General features: G+C 42.5%; 1 protein-coding gene across 5 annotated transcripts in view; it reads left to right on the forward strand.

The window, feature by feature from the left end:
- Positions 1-12953, forward strand: part of AGBL2 (AGBL carboxypeptidase 2) — a 43760-nt gene extending 30807 nt beyond the window's left edge. For 2 of the 5 annotated variants that reach the window (XM_060303193.2, XM_030864409.3), the window contains exons 10-17: positions 370-496; positions 1038-1138; positions 2185-2315; positions 5604-5670; positions 7387-7512; positions 8020-8127; positions 10176-10259; positions 11804-12952. In XM_060303193.2, the coding sequence (XP_060159176.1) occupies positions 370-496; positions 1038-1138; positions 2185-2315; positions 5604-5670; positions 7387-7512; positions 8020-8127; positions 10176-10259; positions 11804-11977 (918 nt within the window). In that variant the 3' untranslated portion in view covers positions 11978-12952. Of the gene's footprint in view, positions 1-369; positions 497-1037; positions 1139-2184; positions 2316-5603; positions 5671-7386; positions 7513-8019; positions 8128-10175; positions 10260-11803 lie in introns of all 5 variants that reach the window. The other 3 variants (XM_060303194.2, XM_030864408.3, XM_030864413.3) reach the window with 3 other exon arrangements.
- The last annotated feature ends 13133 nt before the right edge of the window (positions 12954-26086 follow it).

The following is a 26086-nucleotide window of genomic DNA, read 5'->3' on the forward strand; positions in this document are numbered from 1 at the left end:
GAACCCTAGTCCTGCAAAATGTCCCTGGGGAAGGTGGCGAAGGAAAGGAAGCGTTCATGAGCAATGAAAATCAGAATATACTGTCTCCCGTTTGGAGGGTCAGCGTTCACAACAACATATTAAATGCTCTGAGAAGTCCCACAGAGGAGGCCTGTTTGGTCTTGTTAAACCTTCTCCCTGACCAACAGAACTCATTTTTTTCCTCTGTTACATCTAGTAACATCTCTTAGAATTAGTATGTTATGGAACATACGTTAGAAAGTAACATATAGAACCCAAGGGAACGATTTTTTTAATTCATATTAGTGAATTTAGACATCTTAACGTTTGCCAATTTATAATTAACAGAGGGCTTGGATTTCTCTTTAGTTCTCTTTCCATAGTTGTAATTTTAAAGTCCAAAAGTGCAAAGAAGGAACAGGACGAGTCGTGATGTGGCGGATGGGGATCCTAAACAGCTATACCATGGAGTCTACCTTTGGTGGGTCCACCCTGGGTAAGCTCTCTTTTGTATATCATAAGCCGGCATGGCAAGGGGACGCCAAGCAAAGCACTGGGGAGATGAAATCTCCTTGAATGTTGGGGAAATAATTGACCTAGAAGATTTTCTTGTCTGTGCCTTAATGTTAAATTTGAGAACCCAAAATATGAGTGTGAAACGTAATACCTGATGGGGCAGTATAGCATAGTTGTTGCTCAGGCCCTGGAAATCAGGCAGGTCTGGGTTTGAATTTCCGTTTACTGGCAATAATAATAGTACCTGCATTACAGGCACTACTTAAGGAGGCAGTGCATGTAAAGCACTTGACATAGTGCCTACCACAGAGTAAAGCCTCAGTAACTGTAGCCATCATGATTGTAAACTTGTTCATTGTCAGAGATTCTCCTGAATCAAACTAAAACTAGAAGGAGAGAGACCCTGTCCAGAAGCGTAATATTCTAGAATCATAGGTGGTGTTTCTAACGAGATATTCCTAAATGAGATTTGCATTTGCTCATTAAGATTTAATAAGAAGTGTTATGGATTTTTTCCGCAGGCAATAAAAGAGACACTCACTTTACCCTTGAGGATCTAAAATCCCTGGGTTATCATGTCTGTGACACCCTTCTGGATTTCTGTGATCCTGACAGAACCAAGGTAAAAATGGGGTTTCAAGAAATATGGTGATGTGACTGTGATCGTTTTCACGTGGGTCCGAAGTCAGCCCAGTGGGATTACAGGCAATCTTTATTTTCCTCTTAATATTTTTCTGAAGTTTTTCTAATCAAAGAAAATAAGAAAGCCCCCAGCCTGCAGTCTCAGCAAACAATAAGACCTCATACTTCCCCAAGAACAGAGGCCATGGTGCCACCTTCCCTTCAGCACACCTCTCCCTCGCTTCTAGGCTTAGCTGTGGCAGCACCAATTCTTACTTCCCTTCCTCCTATTTCAGAAAATCAGGTGTCCTTTCTCTTCTCCAAAACTATCCCTGTCCTTCAAGCACTTGCCAACCTCCCCTGTGGCCTCCCTGAGGTCTTGCCTCAGTTACCTCCTCTCTTTTCTGTGCCCTCAGTTTTCTCCTTTTCTTCTTCCCCTCAACTGCAGATGTTCTCAAGCTGCCCCCATCCTAAATACAAATGAAGGCTTCCTTTAGCCTTGTTGCTCCAGGAGATTATTTCTATTTCACATCACCACTCGCCTTCTTGAAAGGGAGCGTGTACTCATGGTCTCTAACTCGTCTCTCATACCCCCTCTGAAATGTCGGCCCTGGGAACACATGACATGCACCACTCTGGATGCAACTGTTCAATTAAAAAATACTTAAAAGACACTCTGACCTCAACATAGGGCCTGTTAAATCAGATTTGCCATAGGCCAAATTCTGAACAACCCCATTCTAACTTTCCCTACTCAAAAAAATAAAATAAATCTGACCTTTGCATTGTTCAAGAAGTGTATTATTGGCTTTAGCCAGGGAAAAGTGACTAAAGCAGTGTTCACTGATATTCTGCCCTAAAAATGCTGCTGTCTGTTCTTACAGCTCATGTAACTTATTGTTAACATGTCCTTAGTAGCAGAGGTTACAGCTTACTCATCTTTATGTCCCCAGCAATAAATAAAGTGCCTTTCAGCGTATACTTAGTAAATATCTGATGAATAACTAAATGAATAATCAAAAATAGTTCTTTTTTTCACTTCCATAGTTCATGCAGTGTCTAGCAGAGCTTAAAGAGCTCTTACAACAGGAGATCCATAAGAAATTCAAAGAACTTGGACAAGATATGGATTTAGAAGGAAGCTGGAGTGACATCTCTTTGTCTGACATTGAATCCAGGTAACAAACTTCATTTCAAAGAAAAACCGTAGGGGTTCTATATATATTTTTTTAATTGTCTTGCCTGCTCTGTTGTTTTGTTGGTTTTGAACCTCAGGTGCAAAATATTGAATAAATCATGGCACCCTTAAATGCACTTCATTCCTTCAACAACTATGTATTGAGTGCCTGATCTTTGACAGCCTCTCTTCTAGGCTCTAGAAAGCGTTAGGGAGATGGGCAGGCGGTTTGTGTAGGGCCTCGTAGGCAATTGTGAAGCCTTTGTCTTTTACTTCAAGGGAGATGGAAAGCCTTTGGAAGGTTTTAAGTACACAAGTATCGTGACCTGACTTAGGTTTTACTGGGGCTGCTATGTGGAAAAGAGATTGTAAAGAGGAAAGGTCTAAGCAGGACACTCATTAGGAGGCTCTTGCAATAATACAGAAGAAGGGTGATGGTGCTTAGGGGTGTAGCAGTGTTTGGGGGTGTGGGAATTGGTTGGATTCTAGATATATTTTGAAGTTTCACACATTAAGATTTGCTTATGGATTGGATATCGGGTATGAGAGAAAGAGAGAATGACTCTATAATTGGTTGGATGGAGTTGCCTTTAACTGAGCTGGGGAAGATGAAGTGGGTGGAGAAGGTTAGGGGGGTGATGAAGATCAGGAATCTAGTGTTGGGCATGTTGAGTTTGAGGTGTCTAGTAGATGTCTAAATGGAGATATGGAATAAGCAGTTGGATATATGAGTCTGGAGTTCAGTGTAGAGAGGTCTGATGGAGAGAGTCATGGATAGATGATATTTAAACCTTAAGTGTGGCAGATATCCCAAGGGAGTAAGTGCAGGTAGAGTAGAAAAGAGGGCTGAGTATGAGCTGGGTACCATAGCTGTAAGAGGTTAAAGAGACCATGAGGAGCCAGCGAATAAGACTAGGAAGGGACCAACACGGCCAAAAGAAAACCAGGAGAGTGATTCTTTTAAAGTAAATCAGATCGTGTCATTCCTCTGTTTAAAACACCTCAGTGGCTTCACCACTTCACTCAGATACAAAGTCAAGGACCCTACAGTGGCCTACAAGGCTATAGGATCTAGCCATCTGCTACCTCTGTGACCTCCACCCTCACCCTCTTACACACTGCTACAGCTACACTGGCCTCCCCGCTCTACCTCAGGGCCCTTGCACTGTCAGTTCCAACTGCTCTCCCCCAGATATTCACAATGCTAATTCCTTCACCCCCTTCAAGTCTTTGCTTAAGCGCCAGCTTTTTCAGTGTGGCCTCTACCCTCATTACTCTAATATTGCAGCTTGCTCCCCTGCCTTCACCCTCCTGCCATTCCTCAACCCCTTTACATGCTCTGCTTTTTTCCATAGCATTTTACCACCTTCTGTATCATTTGTCATTCTATATAACTTATGTCTTTGTTGTGTCTGTTATTTATTGCCTGTCTCCCCCTACTAGGGTGTACATTCCACAAGGTCAGAGATCTTTGTTTTGTTCATCTCTGTATCTCATTTACTTAGAACAGTACCTGGCACATAGGGAGAGCTCAATAAATATTTGTTGAATTCATTTAGTATGTAGGATCTCGGGCCCACTCTAATAGTCTCCACAGCTATTTTAGGAAGCCCCCAGGTAGGGGGTGGTTATTTCACAGGTGTGCCAGAACACCTGCTACTCGAGCTTACCGCCCCAGCTGTCCCCAATCAGAAGGTTTCTGGTCAGGGCATGGCGGCCTTCTGCTAGAGACTGCACTGTAGTCTGTGGTAGAAAGTGGGAAGGGGATGGCTCGCCCACCCACTCTATGTAGCACATTGATTCTGGGTCCTAAAGTAGTTCTTCTGGCTGAGTCTCCCAAATGTCTCTTTAGGAACCTTGAACCAGACCAGCAGCCCAGGTAGGGTGTCCCATTCACCACGTCGCCTCTTCCACTCTCCCAGAATCCTTTGCCTAACTCTCCAGGACCACTGCATCAAACCCTCTTCACTTTCAGCCTCAAAAACAAAATGCCCCCCCGCATATCAAGTCATACATATAGGGCCCAGGGGGACCAACTCAGAAGCATCCTGACTGCATTCTGACAGGCTCAGCAGGGATACTCTGAGGCATTTAGTTAAGAGTTATTGAAACCAATCTGCCAACCTCTGCACCAGCCTCCATGGGGCTCCTCCTATCCATTCACACGGTTACACAGAAAAGCAGACTTGTGTGCAAGCCCAGTTTGAGTTTGCTCTGTCTGTGTGCACATACATGATTTTCGACATCATCTGGGGTATACTGCATCTAATGTTTTTTATCCCATTTGTTAAAGTTTTCTATTACCTCCGAAAGGGACTTCAGAGGCTATTATCTAGTGGCCTCAAAGGCTCCTCCTCAGACTGGAAAAGCCTTGTGAGAACAGAGAGTTGGGAATTAGATCAGAGAAGAGAGGGCTTTCTTCCTGCTGCCTTGCTGTGGGGCTCCTCATTGTGCACTGATGGGAGGGCGGGGGGGCCTGAGCAGAATGAAAGTGCTGAGCAAAAGAGTGGTTTGAAGTGCTGTCTTTTCCCAGGAGATTTGAGTTTTGTGCCTAAGACGTTTTTTCATATACGGAGGACGTGTCATAGAGCGCAGCTTTCAGTTCTAGCCAACCACACCCCAGGAAAGGGGAAAATATAATGACACAGAAGCAAAGGACATGATGAAGGAAGAAAGGGTGGATTATCTGTGTCTTCATTCCTCCTAGCCTTTGAAGAAAAGGGGAGGGGACAGTTTGTGGGGAGGACTTTAGATCAATCTAGATGTGCTCCAAAACTTTTGAAGGGGGAATTGGGGTGATAAAAGTAATACTCCTAATCTCTGACCTACAGATTCTTTGTTATTAAATATATCTATTTGCGTATTCAACACATTTTTGAAGAGTACCCAGTCAGATCCTTGCTCTCTGAACTGGTAGTGCCTAGACAGGTATGAACGAGACAAAGCCCCTGCTTTCAGACAAATCCCAGTCCCCTGCTGTTCTCCAGGGCCGCTCATTAAGAACCCTACAGTCTCTCACAATCACTGCCAAGGGCAGCTTTGCCCATCCGGCCAGTGTTTATTTTGCCACTTGGTTCATCTCTGTTTCCTGTGCACTGCCTGGCATGCAGTAGGTGTTCAGAATGAATGAATGGATATGCTTATCAAGAATTCTTAGTAATTGAAACACAGACAATGAGGGCAAATAGCAGACTAGGTGTCCTAATCCCATGCTGCTGGTCTGCTAGGCGTTTTACATCCTAGACATTAATAACAGGTATTTCCCTTTTTCCTTTCCTTTTGGAAACAGCACCAGTGGTTCTGACAGCTCCTTCTCAGATGGTCTCCCTGTTCACCTACTGAACACAGCAGATGAGGTAAGATTATAGAGACTCTTGCACCCAGAAAGTAGCAGCCTAAAGAAAGCATGACACTACTGGATAATTTGGAAGAATTTTCAACTATCCCAAGATCTGCAGAAAATATAGCAGTAACATCCTAACTGGTTACCCTGCCCTGGAGTCTTTCATTTTGTCCTTTATAACTTTCTTTTTTAAATCTAGGGGGGAAACATGCGAGAACTCCATATTTATTCCAAAATTAATTAAAAGTGGGGAAAAAAAGTTTAACTAAAAGTGAAACCCACGTTAAGAGATAGAGGTTGTTAGAAATGACCCAGAATTTCCCTGGTGGCGCCGTGGTTAAGAATCTACCTGCCAATGCAGGGGACACGGGTTCGATCCCTGGTCTGGGAAGATCCCATATGCTGGGGAGCAACTAAGCCCCTGCACCACAACTACTGAGCCCGTGTGCCACAACTACTGAAGCCTGCTGCCTAGAGCCCGTGCTGTACAACAAGAGAAGCCACCATAATGAGAAGCCCGCGCACCGCAACGAAGAGTAGCCCCTGCTCGCCACAACTAGAGAAAGCCTGCGCACACGCAGCAACAAAGACCCAACGCAACCAAAAATAAATAAATAAAATATAAACAAAATTTTTTAAAAAAATGACCCATACTTTTTTTTAAAAATAAATTTATTTATTTATTTTTGGCTGCACAGGGGCTTTTCTCTAGTTGCAGCGAGCGGGGGTGCCTCTTCGTTGCAGTGTGCGGGCTTCTCATTACAGTGGCTTCTCGTTGTACAGCACGGGCTCTAGGCACGCGAGCTTCAGTAGTTGTGGCACGCGGGCTCAGTAGTTGTGGCTCACGGGCTCTAGAGCACAGTAGTCGTGGCACACGGGCTGAGTTGTTCCACGGCATGTAGGATCTTCCCAGACCAGGGCTCAAACCTGTGTCCCCTGCCCTGGGAGGCAAATTGTTAACCACTGCGCCACCAGGGGAGTCCCACAAATGAGCCATACTTTTTAAAAAATGTTTGTTTACATGGTCTTAGGTAGTTTTTTTATATTTCCATATATTAAGTAATTTTTCTTCTGCCCCATCTATTAACAGACTTGTTTTTCACATAGATGGTATAAGAGCTTTAGAAACAGCAAAATGTTTGTTGTGGTTCACTGGGCACCTGATTTCCTAGTTGCATTAAGAAGTATCTTCATCATAGGGTGAGTTTAAGGCTGTGTCAGAAGGAACCAGCCATATCAGACTGGACCCTACAGTTTCTTCAGCTGGATTTACAGCAGCATCAGTATAAGCTTCACCACACCATAGGTACCTGGAAAATTAGTCCTGAGCTTCATTTGCTTAATTATTGAAGCCACCCTATGGTCACAACCAAACTTTATCTGTTAAGCACACATCTAATAATCAGTATTATCTGTACCTGCCAATATTGCCATAAGTAATGTGCTTTCAAATTTTATATCACAGATATTTGTTTATTGGTATAGGTGCCCCTTTGGCAGTATATCTATAATAGGGGGATCTCGACGGTGTTAAGTGGGGAGGGGTCTCTGGCAATGAGGTAACTGAACTGTTTTTTGATTCTCCAAACCAACAACAGTTCAACACTGTGAGGGCACACATACTGGGTTAGCCATTGCGTCTTGAGTGTTGTGTGAAAAGAGTGCTACATGTGGGTGGGCGTACCACTGGAATCCTCAATGGCTAATTTCTCTGTACTTTCTGGAATAGTTGAATCAGAAGAAGAAGATGTATAAGAAGAAAAAAAGGAAGCCACTTCAGTCTAGGAAACAGCGAAACAAACAGTATCAGAAAAGTAATTTGATGCAGGAGACAAAGTTAACAGAAGATGCCCCAGTAAGAAAGCTCTGTTGCCTACTTCTACTGTCCAGTTAGAGTTTTCTACAGAGGGAGCAGGACAAAGAGTTAAGGTTTACTCTAAACCAGAAAGGGAATGGGAAATGGGGCAGGGGGAAGTTTTCTATTTGGATTTCAGAACTCTCCCATGGGTCCTCTGGATATCCCTAAGCAGATTTCAGCTTAGCGCACTAATCCTCCACTACACTCTAGCATAGCGAGTCTGGGTTTCCAAGTCTGGATTTCCAGAGGAAGGAGATGGTAATGGAAAAGTGGTGGCTAGAACTAGACCAGAGATTCCAGGTGGCTGAGAATTCAGGCCTGGTCCAGGCTAAGGACACTTGGATACCTCCTTCCTGCCTGCCACGCCCACACCATACCCCCTGCTTTCTAAAGATGAAAACGCTTTCAGAGGTGGGAGTTTTACTCTTGGGTGAATTGGGTCAATTATGAGTTGATTAATTGTAATAGAGCAACTGAAAAATATTCTCTTTGCAATCCTTCTAGGAAGGGGCAGGGTTTGCTTCTACTCTGCAAAAGCAGCCTGCTTTTTTCAAAAATTCAGAGAATACCAGTTCTTCAATGACGAAAAATGAAAAACCAAGGTTGAATGAGGTAGTATTTTTGCTTGACCTTTGTTTTTTTTTACTCACTCATGGAAAATTTATTAAAAACCTTTTTTTTGGTAGTATGGTTAAAGTGTACAACATGATGATTTGAGATATATATATATATATATATATATATATATATATATACACACACACATTGAGAAAGGATTGTCACTGTTTAGTTAATTAACACAACCTTCACCTCAAACAAATATTCACTTTTTTTTTTTTTTTTTGCTGAGAACTCTTAAGTCCTCCTCTGTTAGCAAATTTAAATTATACAACACAGTACTGTCAACTATAGGCACCATTCTATACATGGTAATCTTCACACCTCATTCATTTCGTAACTGAAAGTTTGTATCCTTTTACCACCCTCTCCCTATTTTCCCCAATCCCAAGCACCTGGCAGCCACCGTTCTACTCTCTGTTTCTATGAGTTTGGATGTTTATTTTAGATTCCACATATAAGTGATACCATGCAGCATTTCTTTGTCTGGCTCATTTCACTTAGCATAATGCCCTCCACCCATGTGCATATGTTTTGTTGCAAATGGCAGGATTTCCTTCCTTTTTAAGGCTGGATTATATTGTTTGCAAGTATTTTCTCCCATTCGATAGGTTATCTTTTCATTTTATTAATTGTTTCCTTTGTTGTGCAGAAGCTTTTCAGTTTTAGTCTCACTTGTTTATTTTTGCTTTTATCGTCTTTGCTTTTGATGTCAAATCCAAAAAATCATTGCCAATGTCAAGAACTTTACCCCCTATGTTTTCTTCTAAAAGCTTTACAGTTTGGGATCTTGAATTTAAATTTTTAATCCATTTTGGGTTGACTTTTGTGTATGGTATAAGACGGGGTACAGTTGATTTCTTTTGCGCATGTGGATATCTAGTTTTCCTAGCACCATTTATTAAGGATACAGTCTTTTCCCCCACTGGTTATTTTTGGCTCCTGTGTTGAAAATTAATTGACTATATATGCATGAGTTTATTTCTGGGCTCTCTATTCTGTTCCATTCTTGACTTTTTGTCACACAGAGTCTCTGATTTTTCCAATTAGTACGTCTCTCTCAGAGGGTGAAGAGTGCAATAGCCCTCTGTCACTCTTACTGTCAGTACCACTGGGAGCAGGGGAACATTAAAATTGGTGGGGACACTGACACTGCTTTGGATTAGACACCACTGAAGTCTGATATCCCATATTGGTGAATTGTGATTTTATACCCAAAACATAAGAGCTGGCTGCTTTAACCATCCATCCATCCATTCAGCAAATTGTATTGTGTAACTACTACACGCCAGGCTGTCTACTGGATGCTGGGAGTGCAACATTGAACAAAACACTATCCCTGCCTCAGGGACCTTAGGATCTGCTGGGTATTTTAACAAGTAAGCAGGAAGCTACATACAGAGTAGGATGCAGTAGGAAACAGAGGAGACAAGTTCACCCAACTTTTAGTACTTTGGAGTGTGGCTATAAAATCCTTGATTCTTTTATGTATAAAAATAGGTTTGGGTACAATAGTAGCCAAATAGGGTGCATGAGGCCCTCCTCGTGTGGAATGCTGCCCTGTGGTTAGGGATGATAGAATAAGGTCCCACCGCATTACACGGAGGAGCCCGCACAAAGCACAGCCATCTCTGTTCAGTATTGAGGGCCATTCGGTGTCTAGTGTAATAATGGCAAGAGCACAAGCTATGGGGTCTGTCTTGAGTTCAAATTCCATCCCCACTATGTAGTTTTCTGTGAGTTACTTAACTCAGGGGCTCAGTTGCTGCATCTAAAATGTTGGGGTAATAATATCTACACATAAGGTTGTTGAGAATATTCAATGTGAAACCGTGTGTGACGTGCCTGGCATATGGTAGGCATTCAATAAGTATTAGTTTCCTTCTTTTCTTCAAATTACTATTTGTTTGTGTTCTGCCTCTCTTTTCATGTTAGAGTATCATAATGAATCAACATGCATGAATAAAAATTACTCTGTGTGTTTTCTATAATCACACTTGTCCGAGTGGAAAATTTAGTGAGAATGTGTTCATTTATTTTAGTTAAATGGAAGAGACAAAGGCACCTCCCTGGGCCCATCAAAAATGACCACCTTGATTTTGACTAAGAATAAAGAGAGAATGCAGGTATTTCACCTAATATATGTATATATATGCCAGCAATTAATTTATTTTTCAAATGTATTATGTGATTTGGAGGGGTGGTGATCTGCAGTCCACACAGTATCACCTCCTTGGATTTGTTCTGCTGAGGTGAACATCTAACATAGTCTGCACTCTCAGGCTACAAAACACCTGACCAGCCAGGGGCATTGCCCACAAAGTACTGCAGGATGGAGGAAGCCCACCCAGGGCTGAAAGCTTGCCGCGGAGAATTTAGTTTCATTTCAATGAACATTTGTTAGGCAGCTATTATTTTGTAAATCCATGGCAACATTTCAGGTACAAAGTGATGGTGAACGCAGTGGTTCTGAACCCTAGGAGGTGTTAACAAACCAGGGTGCCACCATCAGTTGTGAGGGGTGTTTCACATCCACTGTTACAGTGATGGTTCGGTACCGAGGTTTGTGAACGATTTGCTTTTTTAAAATAATAAGTTAGAATGAATTCCTATTTATCCCTATAATAACATCTCTCTTGCTCCTTTGCACTTGCATATTCTTTCCTGAGAGGGAGGAAAAAGAAGTAAAGAAACAGCTGGTGAGCTGTGGTTTCAAATAGCCCTGATTGTGTCTGCGGGAAAGTGCTGTTCACCTGTGTCCGGGTGGAGCAAAGATTGAGGACCACTGGATTACTGTAGGTGCACTAGGTATAGAATAGATGATTCTCTCAAGGTGAAGTCCCTGCCGTCTTCCCAAGTCTGCTGCTTGGCAAGTCTCAAAATGATGCTCTCATTTACCTGTCAGTATTTTACGGAAGACCTACTATGTGTGGGGCCCTTTGAAGACTGTATGACATGAGCCCTCCCTTAAGGCCGTGATCCTCTAGGAGGGGTAACAAGATAGATAGTCCAACCACCATGATATAACAGAAACAGAGCAGTGAAAAGAGAGATGTAGATAAAGTCAAATCAAAGAGGATTCTGTCCTGACACACTGATAAGTGATGACTGTCCTCTTTCCTCATACAGCATCCACTGCAGGGTGTCTGTGGGTGGCTAAAACCATATCCTACCACTGAAACGTGCAAGCTAGGCTGTAACATGTAACCAGGGATTCAGTTGGACACAATGTAGTAGACGAATGCCATCCAAACCTTTACTTTTACTTCATTTTCTTTAAATTTCTAATTTAATGTTTCTGTAACAGAGATGTAGGCATTTAAATTCCGTGGCAGGTCAGATAAGCAGAGTTTAAAAAATGGGACAGTCTCCCAGCTTGTAAAGTAAGCTCTTCTCTTCCTTTGCGTTATGTTTCTAGACAGCTTATAAAATGCAGTCCCTAAACTTCTCAGGGCAATTAAAATATTGCCCATGGACCTTTCTTTGGCTATCAGAGGGACTAGGACAAATGCTTGATTGGTGCCTGCCCTGTAACAACGCCAGCTACTTTGGTATTTGAGGGGAAATGCAAATACTTCTCACTGACTCCTGCGAAACCAGCACCAACCCTAACTATAACTTCAGGAATTGCAGCATCAAGTGGTTCACCTTTTATGTCTTGTTTGCACAGAGAGAGAAGCCAGGATTTACAGTATCATGCTCTCCAAAGAGAAACACAAACCCCAGCCAAGAGCCAGCTCCAGATACGAAGCCAAACTGGTCCAGGAACAGATATCCTGCCACAAAGGGAGGCCGTACGACTGCGGTGGTATACCCATCCTTGCACATATACACCTACCCATAGGGTGCCTGGGCCATGCCACACAGGCGCTTCCTTGCTGTGTTTTGGGTTAGACACATTTTGTAACGAAGGGATTTGTATGCTAGGGAATTACGTTCATTTGTGGTATTCTGTGTTGTGTGTTCATCATGCACTGTCCTCACCCCAGGTGCTTACACTGTGTTCATGCTCTCAAGATGCATACCTCACAAACTAAATTATTTTTTCATAAAATGAAATTTTATTGTGATGTATCCAAAAGCTTCCCTTACCAGAAATTGAAGTGTGTACTCGTGAAACTACAACACAGATATACCTCAGTTTAACCAATAGATATTCTCTCTAAAATTATGTGCAAATCAATTTTAAAAGTGCAAACTCTGTTTTAAACGTATTCTGGGAGTTTACTATGTTAAAAGTCTTGTGTCAAAGCTTTCTAGTGTTCAATGATTAGTCTGACTGGGGTATATCAGGTTTGCTCAGGGTGAGGTGTTCCCACATAGAGAAAACAACTCATGTACTACCTGGAAGTCAATGTTGCATATATTATGTTCAGCATTGTTATGTGAGTTTTTTAACCCATTGATTAAAATTCTTTCTCTCCCACAAATTGTTCCCTTTGATTGGTTAACTGCATAATCTTGTGTGAATAGATACTTTAGATTTTCTATCCCTCGCAAGCACCAAGCACCATCTGCTGGCTACAGCCTGCATGTCAACGTGCAGGAGTCACGTTAAACAAGGGTCACTCCAGTTCATGCCAGGCCTCCTGTTTTGACTTTACCTGCTTCCTTTCACATTGGATTGAAAGTTTCCTAGTACGTTTTTTGTCATCACTTTTAAACTCTTTCAGCCACCACCACTACCTAGCTGACTAGAGATTAGAACCAAATGGCAACACATTTTATTATAATCCCAGTGTCTGTGTCTTTTTTTTTTTAATTAATAGACTTTATTTTGAGAACAGTTCTAGGTTTACAAAGAAATTGAGGAAATAGTACAGAGAGTTCCCATATACTGCCCACCTCTCCCCACACACATTGTATGTGTGGGGTTTTTTTGGTTTTGTTTTTGTTTTTAATTTATTTATCTATTTATTTTTGGCTGTGTTGGGTCTTCGTTGCTGCACGAGGGCTTTCTTTAGTTGCGGCAAGCAGGGGCTCCTCTTCGTTGCGGTGAGCGGGCTTCTCACTGTGGTGCCTTCTCTTGTTGCGGAGCATGGGCTCTAGGCGCGTGGGCTTCAGTAGTTGTGGCACGTGGGCTTAGTAGTTGTGGCTCACGGGCTCTAGAGCGCAGGCTCAGTAGTTGTGGCACACAGGCTTAGTTGCTCCGCAGCATGTGGGAGCCTCCCAGACCAGGGCTTGAACCCGTGTCCCCTGCATTGGCAAGTGGATTCTTAACCACTGCGCCACCAGGGAAGCTCTGTGTATGTGTTTTTAAAGGGAATATCTGCCCATGCTCTTTACATAGGAGTTTGCAAATGGCCTTCTTCTATTCCACATCTTACACCCAAAACTATTAGTCAACATTTTAAGTATCTAGAAATCACCCAGCCAAAACCCCACTTTTTGTTCCTAAAAGGATATCTTTAAAGGGCAAGTCCCAAAACAAACCACTGAGAGCAAGCCTTGTTTGAAAGTTGTTTAGAAATACTTGGTTTTTGCTCCAAATAATTTTGGAAGAAGTTTATTAAAAGCACCCCAGTATGATATTTTTGGAATAAAAAACTAGAATACATGATCAGATTTTTTTTAAGTGCTTTTTGAGAGTGAAAAGCTTCCTGAGAGCTGCGGTTTGGCTGCTAAGATATCAAAGGGGCAAAAAGGAGAGAATCCTATGCAATCCAGGCACAGCCTCCACATCCAGTAATTGCCAAAAGGCCATGGCAGTTCAGTGTCGGGCCCTGCCCAGCTCACAGTCAGTCCTGTAAAGTAGTAGCTATTTGTTTTCTTTAGAAAAGAGGGGCAAGTTTGCCTGCTTAGATTAAGAGAACGTGCCCCGCAGGGCATTTACGTGCTACAGCATCTAAGCCAATATGCCTATCATTTCTCATTGTGCTTTTTTTTTTAAACATATCTTTTTAAAATAAATTTATTTACTTATTTATTTTTGGCTGCGCTGGGTCTTCGTTGCTGTGCGCTGGCTTTATCTAGTTGCGGCGAGTGGTCTTCGTTGTGGTGCGCGGGCTTCTCATTGCGGTGGCTTCTCTTGTTGCGGAGCACGGGCTCTAGGCGCACGGGCTTCAGCAGTTGTGGCACATGGGCTCAGTAGTTGTGGCTCACAGGCTCTAGAGCACAGGCTCAGTAGTTGTGGTGCACAACTATAGAGAGAAATAATGCTATGTGAAAATTCCAACTTCCTGCTGGCACTCCTACCCTAAGACATGGGCTCTTCCCCCAAATTCATCAGTCAGAAAGAGTGCACTCAGCAGTGACTTAGGAACTAAGGAGAATGCAGTGATGTGTCAGACTCCATTCCTGTGCTTAAAGCCCAGGTGGGAACAGACTAGTGAACCAAAGCAAGCCCGTCAGTAAGACCCTCTGCTATAGCTTTAGAACGTTGTCGTGGGTTAAAGAGAGCCACCAACTGAAATGTGAAATACCTGGGTTTGAATCCCACCCAGACTCGGGGGTGGTGGGTGCAGTTGCTTAACAGCTCTGGACCTTCGTTCTCTGACCTGAAAAGTGAAGTGACTGTCCAGGTGAAGTGATCTCTAAGGCCCCTTCATTTTTACAAAATCACATTGGTTTGAATACTTCCCCCAGCTGTTGATCATGGATTGCAGTAAGATGCCTAGAACAGCTTCCCTCTTGGGCCTGAACCAGCTAGGTCCTGTCACCCAGCCTCTGGTCCTCGGGGAAACAAAGCCACTTTGGTGGCTCTAAGTACAGTCTCCTCCCCTCTCGGCCCCTCCAAGCTTGGCACAAGCCATCTCTTCCCCCAGCCCCCTGAACCGTTGGATTCAGTGACCAGAAATCACTTCAGTAAACCCCTTCTCAGCTGAGCTCAAACTCCAGCCACTCCCCTTTCTTTCTCTTGGCTTCACTTCCTCCCCCATTCAGCCCAGACTCCAGGGTGCATTACATCAACCCCTTCCCTGCCAGCACCCCGGACTCCTCACCCTCTGTGCTTCTGCCACATCCACCTGGTAGTTCCCCAACTTTGGCTCCTTCCAGCCATCCCGACCATCTGTCTTCTCCACTCCTACACCCAGGCTGCCAAGATGGCTGCAGGAAAACCTGTCCTTGAGCAAACCGGGGCCACCGCTCACGTGTCTCCTCCAGCCTCAGAAATGTATCCTCTGCTCCTGAAATGGAAGTTCTCTCACCCTTCCTTCTCCGTGGCTATTTTACACCTCCTCCCTTTGCTCAAGTCCCCTGCTTCCCTTCCAGCAAACAACCTCGTTAGGACGAAGTGGTTAAGAAGCTAGGCTCTGGTGGGGTCGGGTAGGGAGAAAACTACAAACAAATTCTGAACTCTTTTTAGTAGGTTTGTTTATGTACTTGTATTGGCAAAATGATTCTGAAACTATTTTAGGTGTCTTACATGATTGGGCAAATGAGTAAATGTGTTGATGTTGTTAAGAGCCGGGGTTCTCACTCTGGAAGAAGAAACATACAAATATTTAATGGAGGGAAACAAGAAAATACCCGTGGAAGTGGATTGGAATTGGAGATATCAGTGTGCACTCATGATTTCTAAAGTACGTATAGGTATGTATATTCACATGTATATATATTCAGCTCTGTCTGCTAAGAGGGCCTAAAATCCAACACACCCCGTTAGCAATAAGCATATTTTGCACTGAGATCTTGTACTGTCATACTGTTCCCCTCTGAAAGGAATCAGGGTTCATTAGAGAAATGGCTGCTTCCAGGGCTGGTAGATTGCAAATATGCGATGAGCAGCCTGGAACATTTTGTTATGTCAAAAAGTAAGAAAGTACTTTAAAAAAAAAATTAGTAGTAGGCATTTCATAGGACAAAGGAGCCAGCTTGAAGGAGCTGCCACCAGCCAAAGCTGGGATATTAGGTACCAAAATGATTAAGGACATTCATAAACTATAACCCATTGAAAAAATTAGGAATCAGTGAGTTCATATTAATGAGAAAAGGAGAGAGAGAGAGAAGAGAAAGAAAGTAGAATGAATGCTGAGTGTCAAATGGTGAATGCAGAGGGAGTGCTGGAGTTGGGATCAACATTTTGCAACCACCATAGTAAAGTGGATCAGGCAAGAATCACCAATGGAGGCTAAATTTAGAAGGACATATGAGGAGCGGGATATTTGCATGGGTTCAAAGTGTCTCCACTCAGATTGCTTACTCGCTGTAAAGGAAAAAGTAGTTAACTATGTGATGAAGAAATTGGACAACATCTTGACTGAGTGACCACTGAGGGGTGGATTGACATCATGTAATTCTGATGCGACGCCTGAGAACACATCACATATGTAGTAGTCTGGCTGGAAATGCATACCCTGAATCTAATCATGAAACATGAGACAAAGGCAAAATAAGGAACATTCTACCCAAAACAAAAATCTTGACTCTGGCATCAGAATGTCTGGGTTCAAATGCTGGCTTTACTGGTTTTATGACCTTAGGCAAGTTACTCTCTCAAAGACTCAACTTCCTCATCTGTGAAATGGGAACACTAGCAGGACCCACCTTTCAGCGTTGCTGGGGGTGCTGGATGAGAGAATGCATATAAGGCACTTATCAGAGTACCCTACACACAAAAGACTCTCAGGAATGGTTAGCGGCCATTACTCTTGTCCACCCTGCCTTCCTTTCCTTTGTTTTTAGAGAAAAAAGTGCCCAGTTTCAGGTTTAAGGCTAACCTCTCCACCTATGTTTCAATTCCATCTCCCCAACTTTTCTCAAACTTTCTGCTTTGCTTTATTCCCTCTTCTGTATTTCTCTCTCTCTACCGGCAACTTCCCTGTAGCCCAAAAACATGCCAAGCCCTTCCCATCTTTAAAGAAAAGACAATACCTCTGTCACGTCCTGCAAAGTTTCCATTCCTTGCTGTCTCCACTCCCCACCTTCTAAAAGTTCTCACCTCCCATTTTTTGTAGGCCCACGATGTGTCAAGAGCTTTACCTTTACATGGGAGATATATACTATGCCCCTGTTTCACAGATGAGAAAAGTTGGTCTCCCCAAGGATTTGAACCTAGATCTGCCTCAGTCTCGAATTGTCCAGTTGGCAGCCACAAACCACAGGTGGCCATGGAGCATTTGAAATGGGGCTGGTCCAGACTGAGATGTGAATACGTATCAGATTTCAAGGACTTAGTACCAAAAAAAGACTTGTAAAAATCTCATTAATATTTTTATATTGATTACATGTTGAAATAATATTTTGGGTGAAATATATTATTAATTAATTTTACCTGTTTCTTTTTATTTTTAAAATTTTTTTATTGGCTGCGCTACGCGGCTTGCAGGATCTTAGTTCCCCGACCAGGGACTGAACCCAAGCCCTCAGCAGTGAAAGCGCTGAAAGCAAAGAGTCCTGACCACTGGACCACCAAGGGAATTCCCTCTTTTCACTTTTTTAATGTAGCTACTAAAAATATTGAAATTATGTATTGTGGCCAGCATTATATCTCTATTGGACAGCCCGGTTCTAGAATATTCATCTCACAACGCAACATGGCCTCTTGTCTCCTGAGACACCACTTATCTTAGCTCCCTGAATGTGTCCCAGGGCTTCTTCCTCTACATACCCTACATGGGTGATCTCCACCCATCCTTGATGCCTGTAAGCCATGATGACACTGCATCAGCCCCTCCTACACCCCCGACCCCTAGATCCAGCTGTCTCCCCTCCATCTCCACTTAGTTTCCCTCTGCACCTCAAAGGCAACATGTCCAAAATGGAATTTTTCAATTATCTTTTCCTTAAACAGGAGCCTCCCTCGTCTTCTCTCTCTCGATAGAAGCGCCGCTGTTGTTACCATGTAACTCTGTACCTCCACACTCATCAGGTGCCAGTGACTCTACCTCCTAAGTAAATCCACAGACTTCTCTCTACCCACTTAGTTCAAGTTGTCATCGTCCTCCTAAACTGTTAGATCTGGTCTTCCAGCTGACCTTTCTTTGGCAGAGCGGCCAAGATGAGCCCATTACAAGGCCAATCTGATCACGTTCGTCACCTTGCAGGGGCCCATCTCTGATAGGGCCCTGTTGCTGCCTCAGCCTCCAGCTCTGACTCCCTGTGAATCTGGAACATTAACTGCCCCTCCCAGCTCCCTCCCACACCCCCCACCTCATTACTTAGCAAACACCTGCCACCTTTCAAGACTCAGCCCAAATAGTAGCCCACTCTGCAAAACTGTTCTAGGTGCCATTTCCTGGGCAGGGCTCACCAGTCCTTCCTTTGCCTCCTGGAGACTTTGACCTCAGCACCTGAAACACTTCAGTGCACCAATTTGTTTACTCAGCTGCCTGCGGTCTCTTAGTTGTGGCATGCGAACTCTTAGTTGCAGCATGCATGTGGGATCTAGTTCCCCGACCAGGGATCGAACCCAGGCCCCCTGCATTGGGAGCTCGGAGTCTTACCCGCTGGACCACCAGGGAAGTCTCCCAACTGCCTTTCCTAACTAGAATGATTTCAACCACAGTCCACAGGAGGAAAAACAAAATTCAAACAAAACACAGTTACTGCTTCATACAAATAAGAAGTCCAGATGTAGGGCAGCTCCAAGACTGCTTAATTTATTTAGCAGCTCACTGGCATCATCAAAGATTCAGGCCTTATCATCTTCCATCTCTGTCACCTTCGGTGCCAACTTTGTCCTCAAAGTGAACTCTGCTCTGTTAGTTGTACGGCTGTAGCAGACCCAGGCAACCACCAGATCCAACAACACCCAGTGAAAGAACATCTGTTCCTATGTGTCTTTTATTCTTCTTCTTCTTTTTAAAAATAACCTTTTTTAAAATAATAACCTTTTTATTTTGGAATAATTTTTCATTTACAGAAAAGTTAATATGACAGAGTTCCCATATACCCCTCACTCAGTTTCGGTTTCCCCTAATGCTATCATACATCACAACCAACAAAACATTGGTACATTGCTATGAACTGAACTCCAGACTTCATTGGAATTTCACCAGTTTTCCCTTTAATGTCCTTTTTCTATACCAGGATCCAATCCAGACATCACATTGCTTTTCGCTGTCATGTGTCTTTGGTATCCTCTGGTCTGTGATGATTTCCCAGTCTTTCCTTATTTTTCATGATTTTGACAGTTTTGAAGAGCACCGGTTAGGTATTTTGTAGAATAGTCCTCAAATTGGGCTTATGATTTGATTGGTGTTACGGGTTTTTGGAAAGAATGTCACAGAGGCCAAATGCCCTTCTCATCGTATTGTATCAGGAGCCCTTGTCTGCATGACATCACCGGTGATGGCTAGGAAAGCCTTTCCGAAAGCCCTGGAAAGGATTTCCCCTCATGCCTTTTACTATTGTAAAACAATACAGGTTTATTATAGAAAATTAGAGAATCAGCTAAGCAAAAATAAGGAAATAAAAACACAATATTGCTATCACCAGAGATGATCATAGTTAACAAATTACTTTTAATCTTTTCAGATCTTTTTCTTTTTTAAAAAATGAATTTTCGTTAAATGAGGTCATATTGTATACATTGCTTTACAACCTACTTTTATTAACAGTCCTCACCTTTCATATAAGTTTTTATTTCTGAATTATATAAATAGAATATTCAAAACATAGTATTAAATTGTAAAACAAAGACATAATTCAATCTACCAGCATTTAAAAATCTGCATATTAAAAGATCACACCTTCTCTCAGAAAAATTAACAATAACAACAAAAATAAACTGCACTAAGACATGCCTTCATAAAGGTATTGAAATTCAAGGTGAAATTAAGGCATCCAGGCAAAAAGATTAAAATCTTTAACATGCATATAGTGAAGGAATGTATTTTCCATGATCCTTTTTTTTAAAAAAATTTATTTAGTTATTAATTTTTGGCTGTGTTGGGTCTTTGTTGCTGTGCGCGGGCTTTCTCTAGTTGCGGTGAGCAGGGGCTACTCTTTGTTGTGGTGCGTGGGCTTCTCACTGCGGTGGCTTCTCTTGTTGCGGAGCACCGGCTCTAGGCGCACGGGCTTCAGTAGTTGTGGCTCACAGGCTCTAGAGCACAGGCTCAGTAGTTGTGGCTCTTGGGCTTAGTTGCTCCATGACATGTGGGATTTTCCCGGACCAGGAACCCGTGTCCCCTGCATTGGCAGGCAGATTCTTTTTTTTTTCTTTTTTTAAAAATATTTATTTATTTATTTGTTTGTTTTTATTTTTGGCTGTGTTGGGTCTTCGTTGCTGTGCGCGGGACCCCTCTAGTTGTGGCGAGCGGGGGCCACCCTTCGCTGCAGTGCGCGGACTTCCCATTGTCATGGCTTCTTTTGTTGCAGAGCACGGGCTCTAGGCGCGCGGGCCTCAGCAGTTGTGGTGCACGGTCTCAGTTGCTCCGCAGCATGTGGGATCTTCCCGGGCCAGGGCTCGAACCCATGTCCCCTGCATTGGCAGGCAGATTCTTAACCACTGAGCCACCAGGGAAGTACCCTATGATCCTTTTTTTAAAAATCTACTAGAAAATGAACTTTAGTCAACCGAGGGATGAATGGAGACAACCTCACCAAAAGGACTCATAGAGAATATGAAAGCCATTTTATTTTATTCTAATCTTAGGACTTTTAAAAATGTGAATGTCTTGGGCTTCCCTGGTGGCGCAGGGGTTGGGGGTCCGCCTGCCAATGCGGAGGATGCGGGTTCGTGCCCCTGTCCGGGAAAATCCCACATGCCGCGGAGCGGCTGGGCCCGTGAGCCATGGCCGCTGAGCCTGCGCGTCCGGAGCCTGTGCTCTGCAGCGGGAGGGGCCACAGCAGTGAGAGGCCCGCGTACCGCAAAAAAAAAAAAAAAAAAAAAAAAAAAGTGAATGTCTTTTATTATAAAATGGAATGAAAATATCAACCTAGCAATATGTTTTTTGGCCAGGTGGCTTGTAGGATCTTAGTTCCCCAACCAGGGACTGAACCCACACCCTCCGCAGTGAAAGTGCAGAGTCCTAACCACTGGACTGCCAAGGAATTCCCAAACCTGCAATATGTTAATTACACTTATAATAATAGTTGAGAAAGAGGAGTAAAGGTGAAAAGTAGTGTGAGTGTCATGATGCTGATTTCATAAAAAGATATGTAAAGTTGATAAATCAAGTAATAAGTATATTTAAAGTTATAAATATGAACACTTAGACATACCATGTGTGAACACTGTGAAATACAAGAATACAATTAACTGGAACCTGGAAGGCAGGAAGATGATGGAGATAGGGAAGGGAAAGAAGTGAATAAAAATTTATTTCAACAGTGCTCAGAGTATGGACTGAATAGATACTGCCTAATAAAGAGAGAATAAGGTATATAAGTTGTGGTCACCGAAATAGCCACTATATATACAACAGAAACCTTTCAAATATACCTACACACACTCAAAAAGAAATAGTTCATATCATAAAATTTTATTTTTAAGCTATCAACAAAAAACTATTTTTAAAGTTGTAAACACTTTTTTTAATGTTGGAAAAAAATTTTAAAGCATAATAACAAAACTATGACCAAAAGTATTTGTCATATCAAGAAATGTAAATTGGCTGAATTCATCTATTAAAAGAAAATTTCAATCCCTGAATCTGATCAGCAGTTGGTTGAATCCACGGATGCGGACCCCATGGACACAGTGGAATGACTAGATTTTCAGGTTTGAATCACAAAACAAAACCCACCAAGTATATGGCATATAAAACAGACACCTAAAATGAAGTAACCAAGAAAGATTAAAAATGAAAGAAAGGGGGAATTCCCTGACAGTCCGGTGGTTAGGACTCGGTGGGTGTGGACAAAAGAAAAAAAGAGAGAAAGAAAGGGCAGACAAGCACTAAGTAAATGCACACAGAAGGATATAAAGGACTATAGTCTAAGCATGAGATAAGGTAGAATTCAAGGCCAAAAGCATTTAACAAGACAAACTATCCGAAAGGGTGCAATATACAATGAAGCTCTAGTAGTTAACCAATCCTCTATACCAAGTAACATGGTATCAACAATTATAAAGAGAAGACTACTGGAAATGCAAGAAGAATTAGACAGATACACATTAATATTGCAGATTTCATTTCACTTTTCTTTGATCAAGTGGACAAAAACTAAAATACACACACACATACACACACAAAACATTTAAACCTGAAAAGAAAAATGTCCTTTGTTAATGCTCATGGAACACCCAAAAATCACTCATATATTAAGTCACAAAGCAAATAAATCAATTTATAAATAAAATTTCAAAAAGTATAAATAGAAAAGTCAACATTCTCTGAACACAAAACAATAAAACTAGTAATGAATACTATCCGGGAGGTAAAACGAAAACTGCCACTAAGATAACAAAAAGTTCTCTCAAACAAATCTTTGGTCAAAGAAGAAATCAAACCCAAAATTCCTAACTATTGAAGAACATATTAGAAGCTGTGAGCTAAAGCAGTGCTCAAAAGGAAATTCATACTTAAATGCTTGGTGGGGACGGGGGGACTCTTGCAGGCAGCACGGATTTGATCCCTTCGTCGGGGAACTAAGATCCTGCATGTTGCCCAGTGCAGCCAAAAAAAAAGGATGATGTCCAATGCTTATGGTAATGAATACGAAAGGGTAACAATGAAAGAAGTAAGCCTCTATAGCAGGCGGAATTCTAAAGGTCTCCCCCAAGATTCCTGTCTGCTGCTTATTTAATCAAAACACTAATCTAGGTACTGCTATGAAAGGGTTTTGCAGATGGAATTAAGGTTATTAATCAGCTGACATTAAAATAGGGAGATTATTCTGGATTATCCAGGTAGGTCAGGTGTAATGACATGAAATCTTAAAAGCAGAAGAGGGAAGTAGAAGACTTCATCAGAGAGATGGGGTAGAAGAAGAGGCAGGAGAGATTAGTAGGCAGGAGGTCAGAGAAATTTGAAGCATGAGAAAGACTGGACCCACCACTGCCAGCTTATGAAGATGAAGTCAGGGAACTGTTAGCAGAGTCTCCAGAAGCTGAGAAAACTGGCCAGCAGACAACAAGGAAATGTGAACCTCAGTCCTATGACTATGTGGAACTGAACTTGAATTCTGCCAACAACCTGAATGAGCCTGGAAGTAACTTCTCGCCCAAAGCTTCTAGTGGGCCAATGCCTTGATTTCAACCTTGTGGGACTCAGAGCTGGATATCAGCCACTCCTACTGGACTTCTGACCTGCAGAACTGTCAGATAATAAACTTGTATCTTTTTAAGCCACTAAATTTGTGGCAATTTATTATGGCAGCAATAGAAAACGAACACAGCATCTAACTTAAGAAGTTAGAACATGAGTGAAGTAAGTCAGACAAAGACAAATATCATATGATATCGCTTATATGTGGAATCTAAAAACATGGTACAAATGAACCTATTTACAAAACAGAAATAGAGTCACAGACGTAGAAAACAAACTTATGGTTACCAAGGGGGAAAGGCGAGGAAGGATAAATTGGGAGATTGGGATTGACATATACACACTACTATATATAAAATAGATAAGAACCTAGGGAATTCCCTGGTGGTGCAGTGGTTAAGAATCCTCCTGCCAAAGCAGGGGACACAGGTTCAATCCCTGGTCCAGGAAGATCACACGTGCCGCGGAGCAACTACACCCATGCACCACAACTACTGAGCCCGTGCTCTACAGCCCAAGAGCCACGACTATTGAGCCCTCATGCCACAACTACTGAAGTCCGCGTGCCTAGAGCCCGTGCTCTGCAACAAGAGAAGCCACGACAATAAGAAGCACGCACACCGCAACAGAGTAGCCCCCGCTTGCCGCAACTAGAGAAAGCCCACACACAACAATGAAGACCCAACGCTGCCAAAAATAAATAAATAAAATAAATTTCAAATAGATAAGAACCTACTGTATAGCACAGGGAACTCTACTCAATACTCTGTAATGACCTATATGGGGATAGAATCTACGAAGAGTAGATATAGGTATATGTATAACTGATTCACTTTGCTGTACAGCAGAAACTAACAACATTGTAAATCAACTATACTCCAATAAAAATTAATTTTAAAAAAAAGAAGTTAGGGGCTTCCCTGGTGGCGCAGTGTTTGAGAGTCTGCCTGCCGATGCAGGGGACACGGGTTCGTGCCCTGGTCCGGGAAGATCCCACATGCCGCTGAGCGGCTGGGCCCATGAGCCATGGCCGCTGAGCCAGCGCGTCTGGAGCCTGTGCTCCGCAACGGGAGAGGCCACAACAGTGAGAGGCCCGCATACCGCAATAAATAAATAAATAAATAAATAGATAAATAAATAAGCTACAAGGATATATTGTACAACACAGGGAATATAGCCAATATTTTATAATAACTATAGAGTATAACCTTTAAAAATTGTGAATCACTATGTTGTACACTTGTAACATATAATATTGTACATAAACTACACTTCAAAAAAAAAAATCAGGGACTTCCCTGGTGGCACAGTGATTAAGAATCCGCCTGCCAAGGCAGGGGACACGGGTTTGATACCTGGTCTGGGAAGATTCCACATGCCTCAGAGCAACTAAGCCTGTGTGCCACAACTACTGAGCCTGCGCTCTAGAGCCCACAAGCCACAACTACTGAAGCCCGCGCACCCTGGATCCCATGCTCCGCAACAAGGGAAGCCAACGCAATGAGAAGCACATGCACCACAACAAAGAGTAGCTGCCACTCTCCGCAACTAGAGGAAGCCCGTGCACAGCAATCAAGACCCAATGCCGCCAAAAATTAATTAATTTTTTAAAAATCAGAAAAAAATGTCCCCTTGCTAAATGGTCTCTATGGTTAAATATCAAAATTTCTGGATTTAGTTAGAATCAACTTTTAAGTTTCTTTTAACTCTAAAAGCTACAATTTGGTATTATATTTCCATGTGCCAAGCTGGGTAGGCATATCATTTCATTCAATTCTCACAACAACAGTATGAAGTAGACATTACTATACTCATTTGTTTAAGGTTCAAAGAAGTCGTAGTTAATAATTGGTAGAGGTGAAATTTGGACCAGGTCAATTAGACTCCAAAGTCCAGGCTCCCTCCTGCTCTGTAAACTGCCTCTCTAGCACCATGCTGAGTCCAGGACAATATTAATTAAAACTAACATTTGTATTTCAATATACAGTTTTTAAAAATCTTATCAATTTATCAATTTCACTTAACGCTCAATAATAACCCTGAGAGGCAGGTAGTAGTGTAATCCTTAGATTTAGATACAAAAATTGAAAACTGAAGAAGAAAAAATGACTTCTGAATCATTTTGATACAAAAGAGAGCCAAGATTGAACTGCAAGTCTCCACTCTCAGTTTATTCTCTGCACCGGGCTCTGCCTAAGCGTTGATATAGAATGTGTTAGCTGGGACTGAAGGGTTGAAGACAGTGCCATTTTCTTTTTGCCTCTAATAACCTGTAGCCTGGTAATCACTTAAGTAATTTTTCATTTATGCAATAAATATTTATTGAGCACTTAGTATGTGCCAGGCACTGAACATACAAGGAACAAAGGCTGTCCCGGCTCCTGGATTCACGGGGTTTACATTCTGGTGGAGGAAAAAAAAGATAAATTTCAGACAATGATAAGTGTTGCAAGACTATGGAGTAGGAAATAAAGGGGAGGTAAGTTTAAATAGACGTCAGAGAAGGCGTTTCTGAGAAGTTAACATTAACTGAATGAATGAGTACATGTATAGCAACCCCCGATGGATTCATTTTTCAAACTTATCTAGTTTTGCTGGCCATTAGATTGTTTATGATTCTGATGGTGAATACTCTTTGGAGCTTATGTTGCTGATGCCAAAAGGGCAAGGGCAGAAGCGAAGAACATGGACGAATCCTTTCCAATTCATTTCACTCCTGTGACCTTGCCTTTGCCGTCAGGGTCACTCCCCACCGCCACGCCCATTCTTCTGCCCCCGGATGCTTCCAGCCTGCGCAAGCGCAGGAGAAACTGCTGTTCCTAGTGGAGGGCGCGGATTCCACCCCAAAACGCATGCGC

The sequence above is a fragment of the Globicephala melas genome, chromosome 8, assembly GCF_963455315.2.
Source record: "Globicephala melas chromosome 8, mGloMel1.2, whole genome shotgun sequence".
Taxonomy (NCBI): Eukaryota; Metazoa; Chordata; class Mammalia; order Artiodactyla; family Delphinidae; genus Globicephala; species Globicephala melas.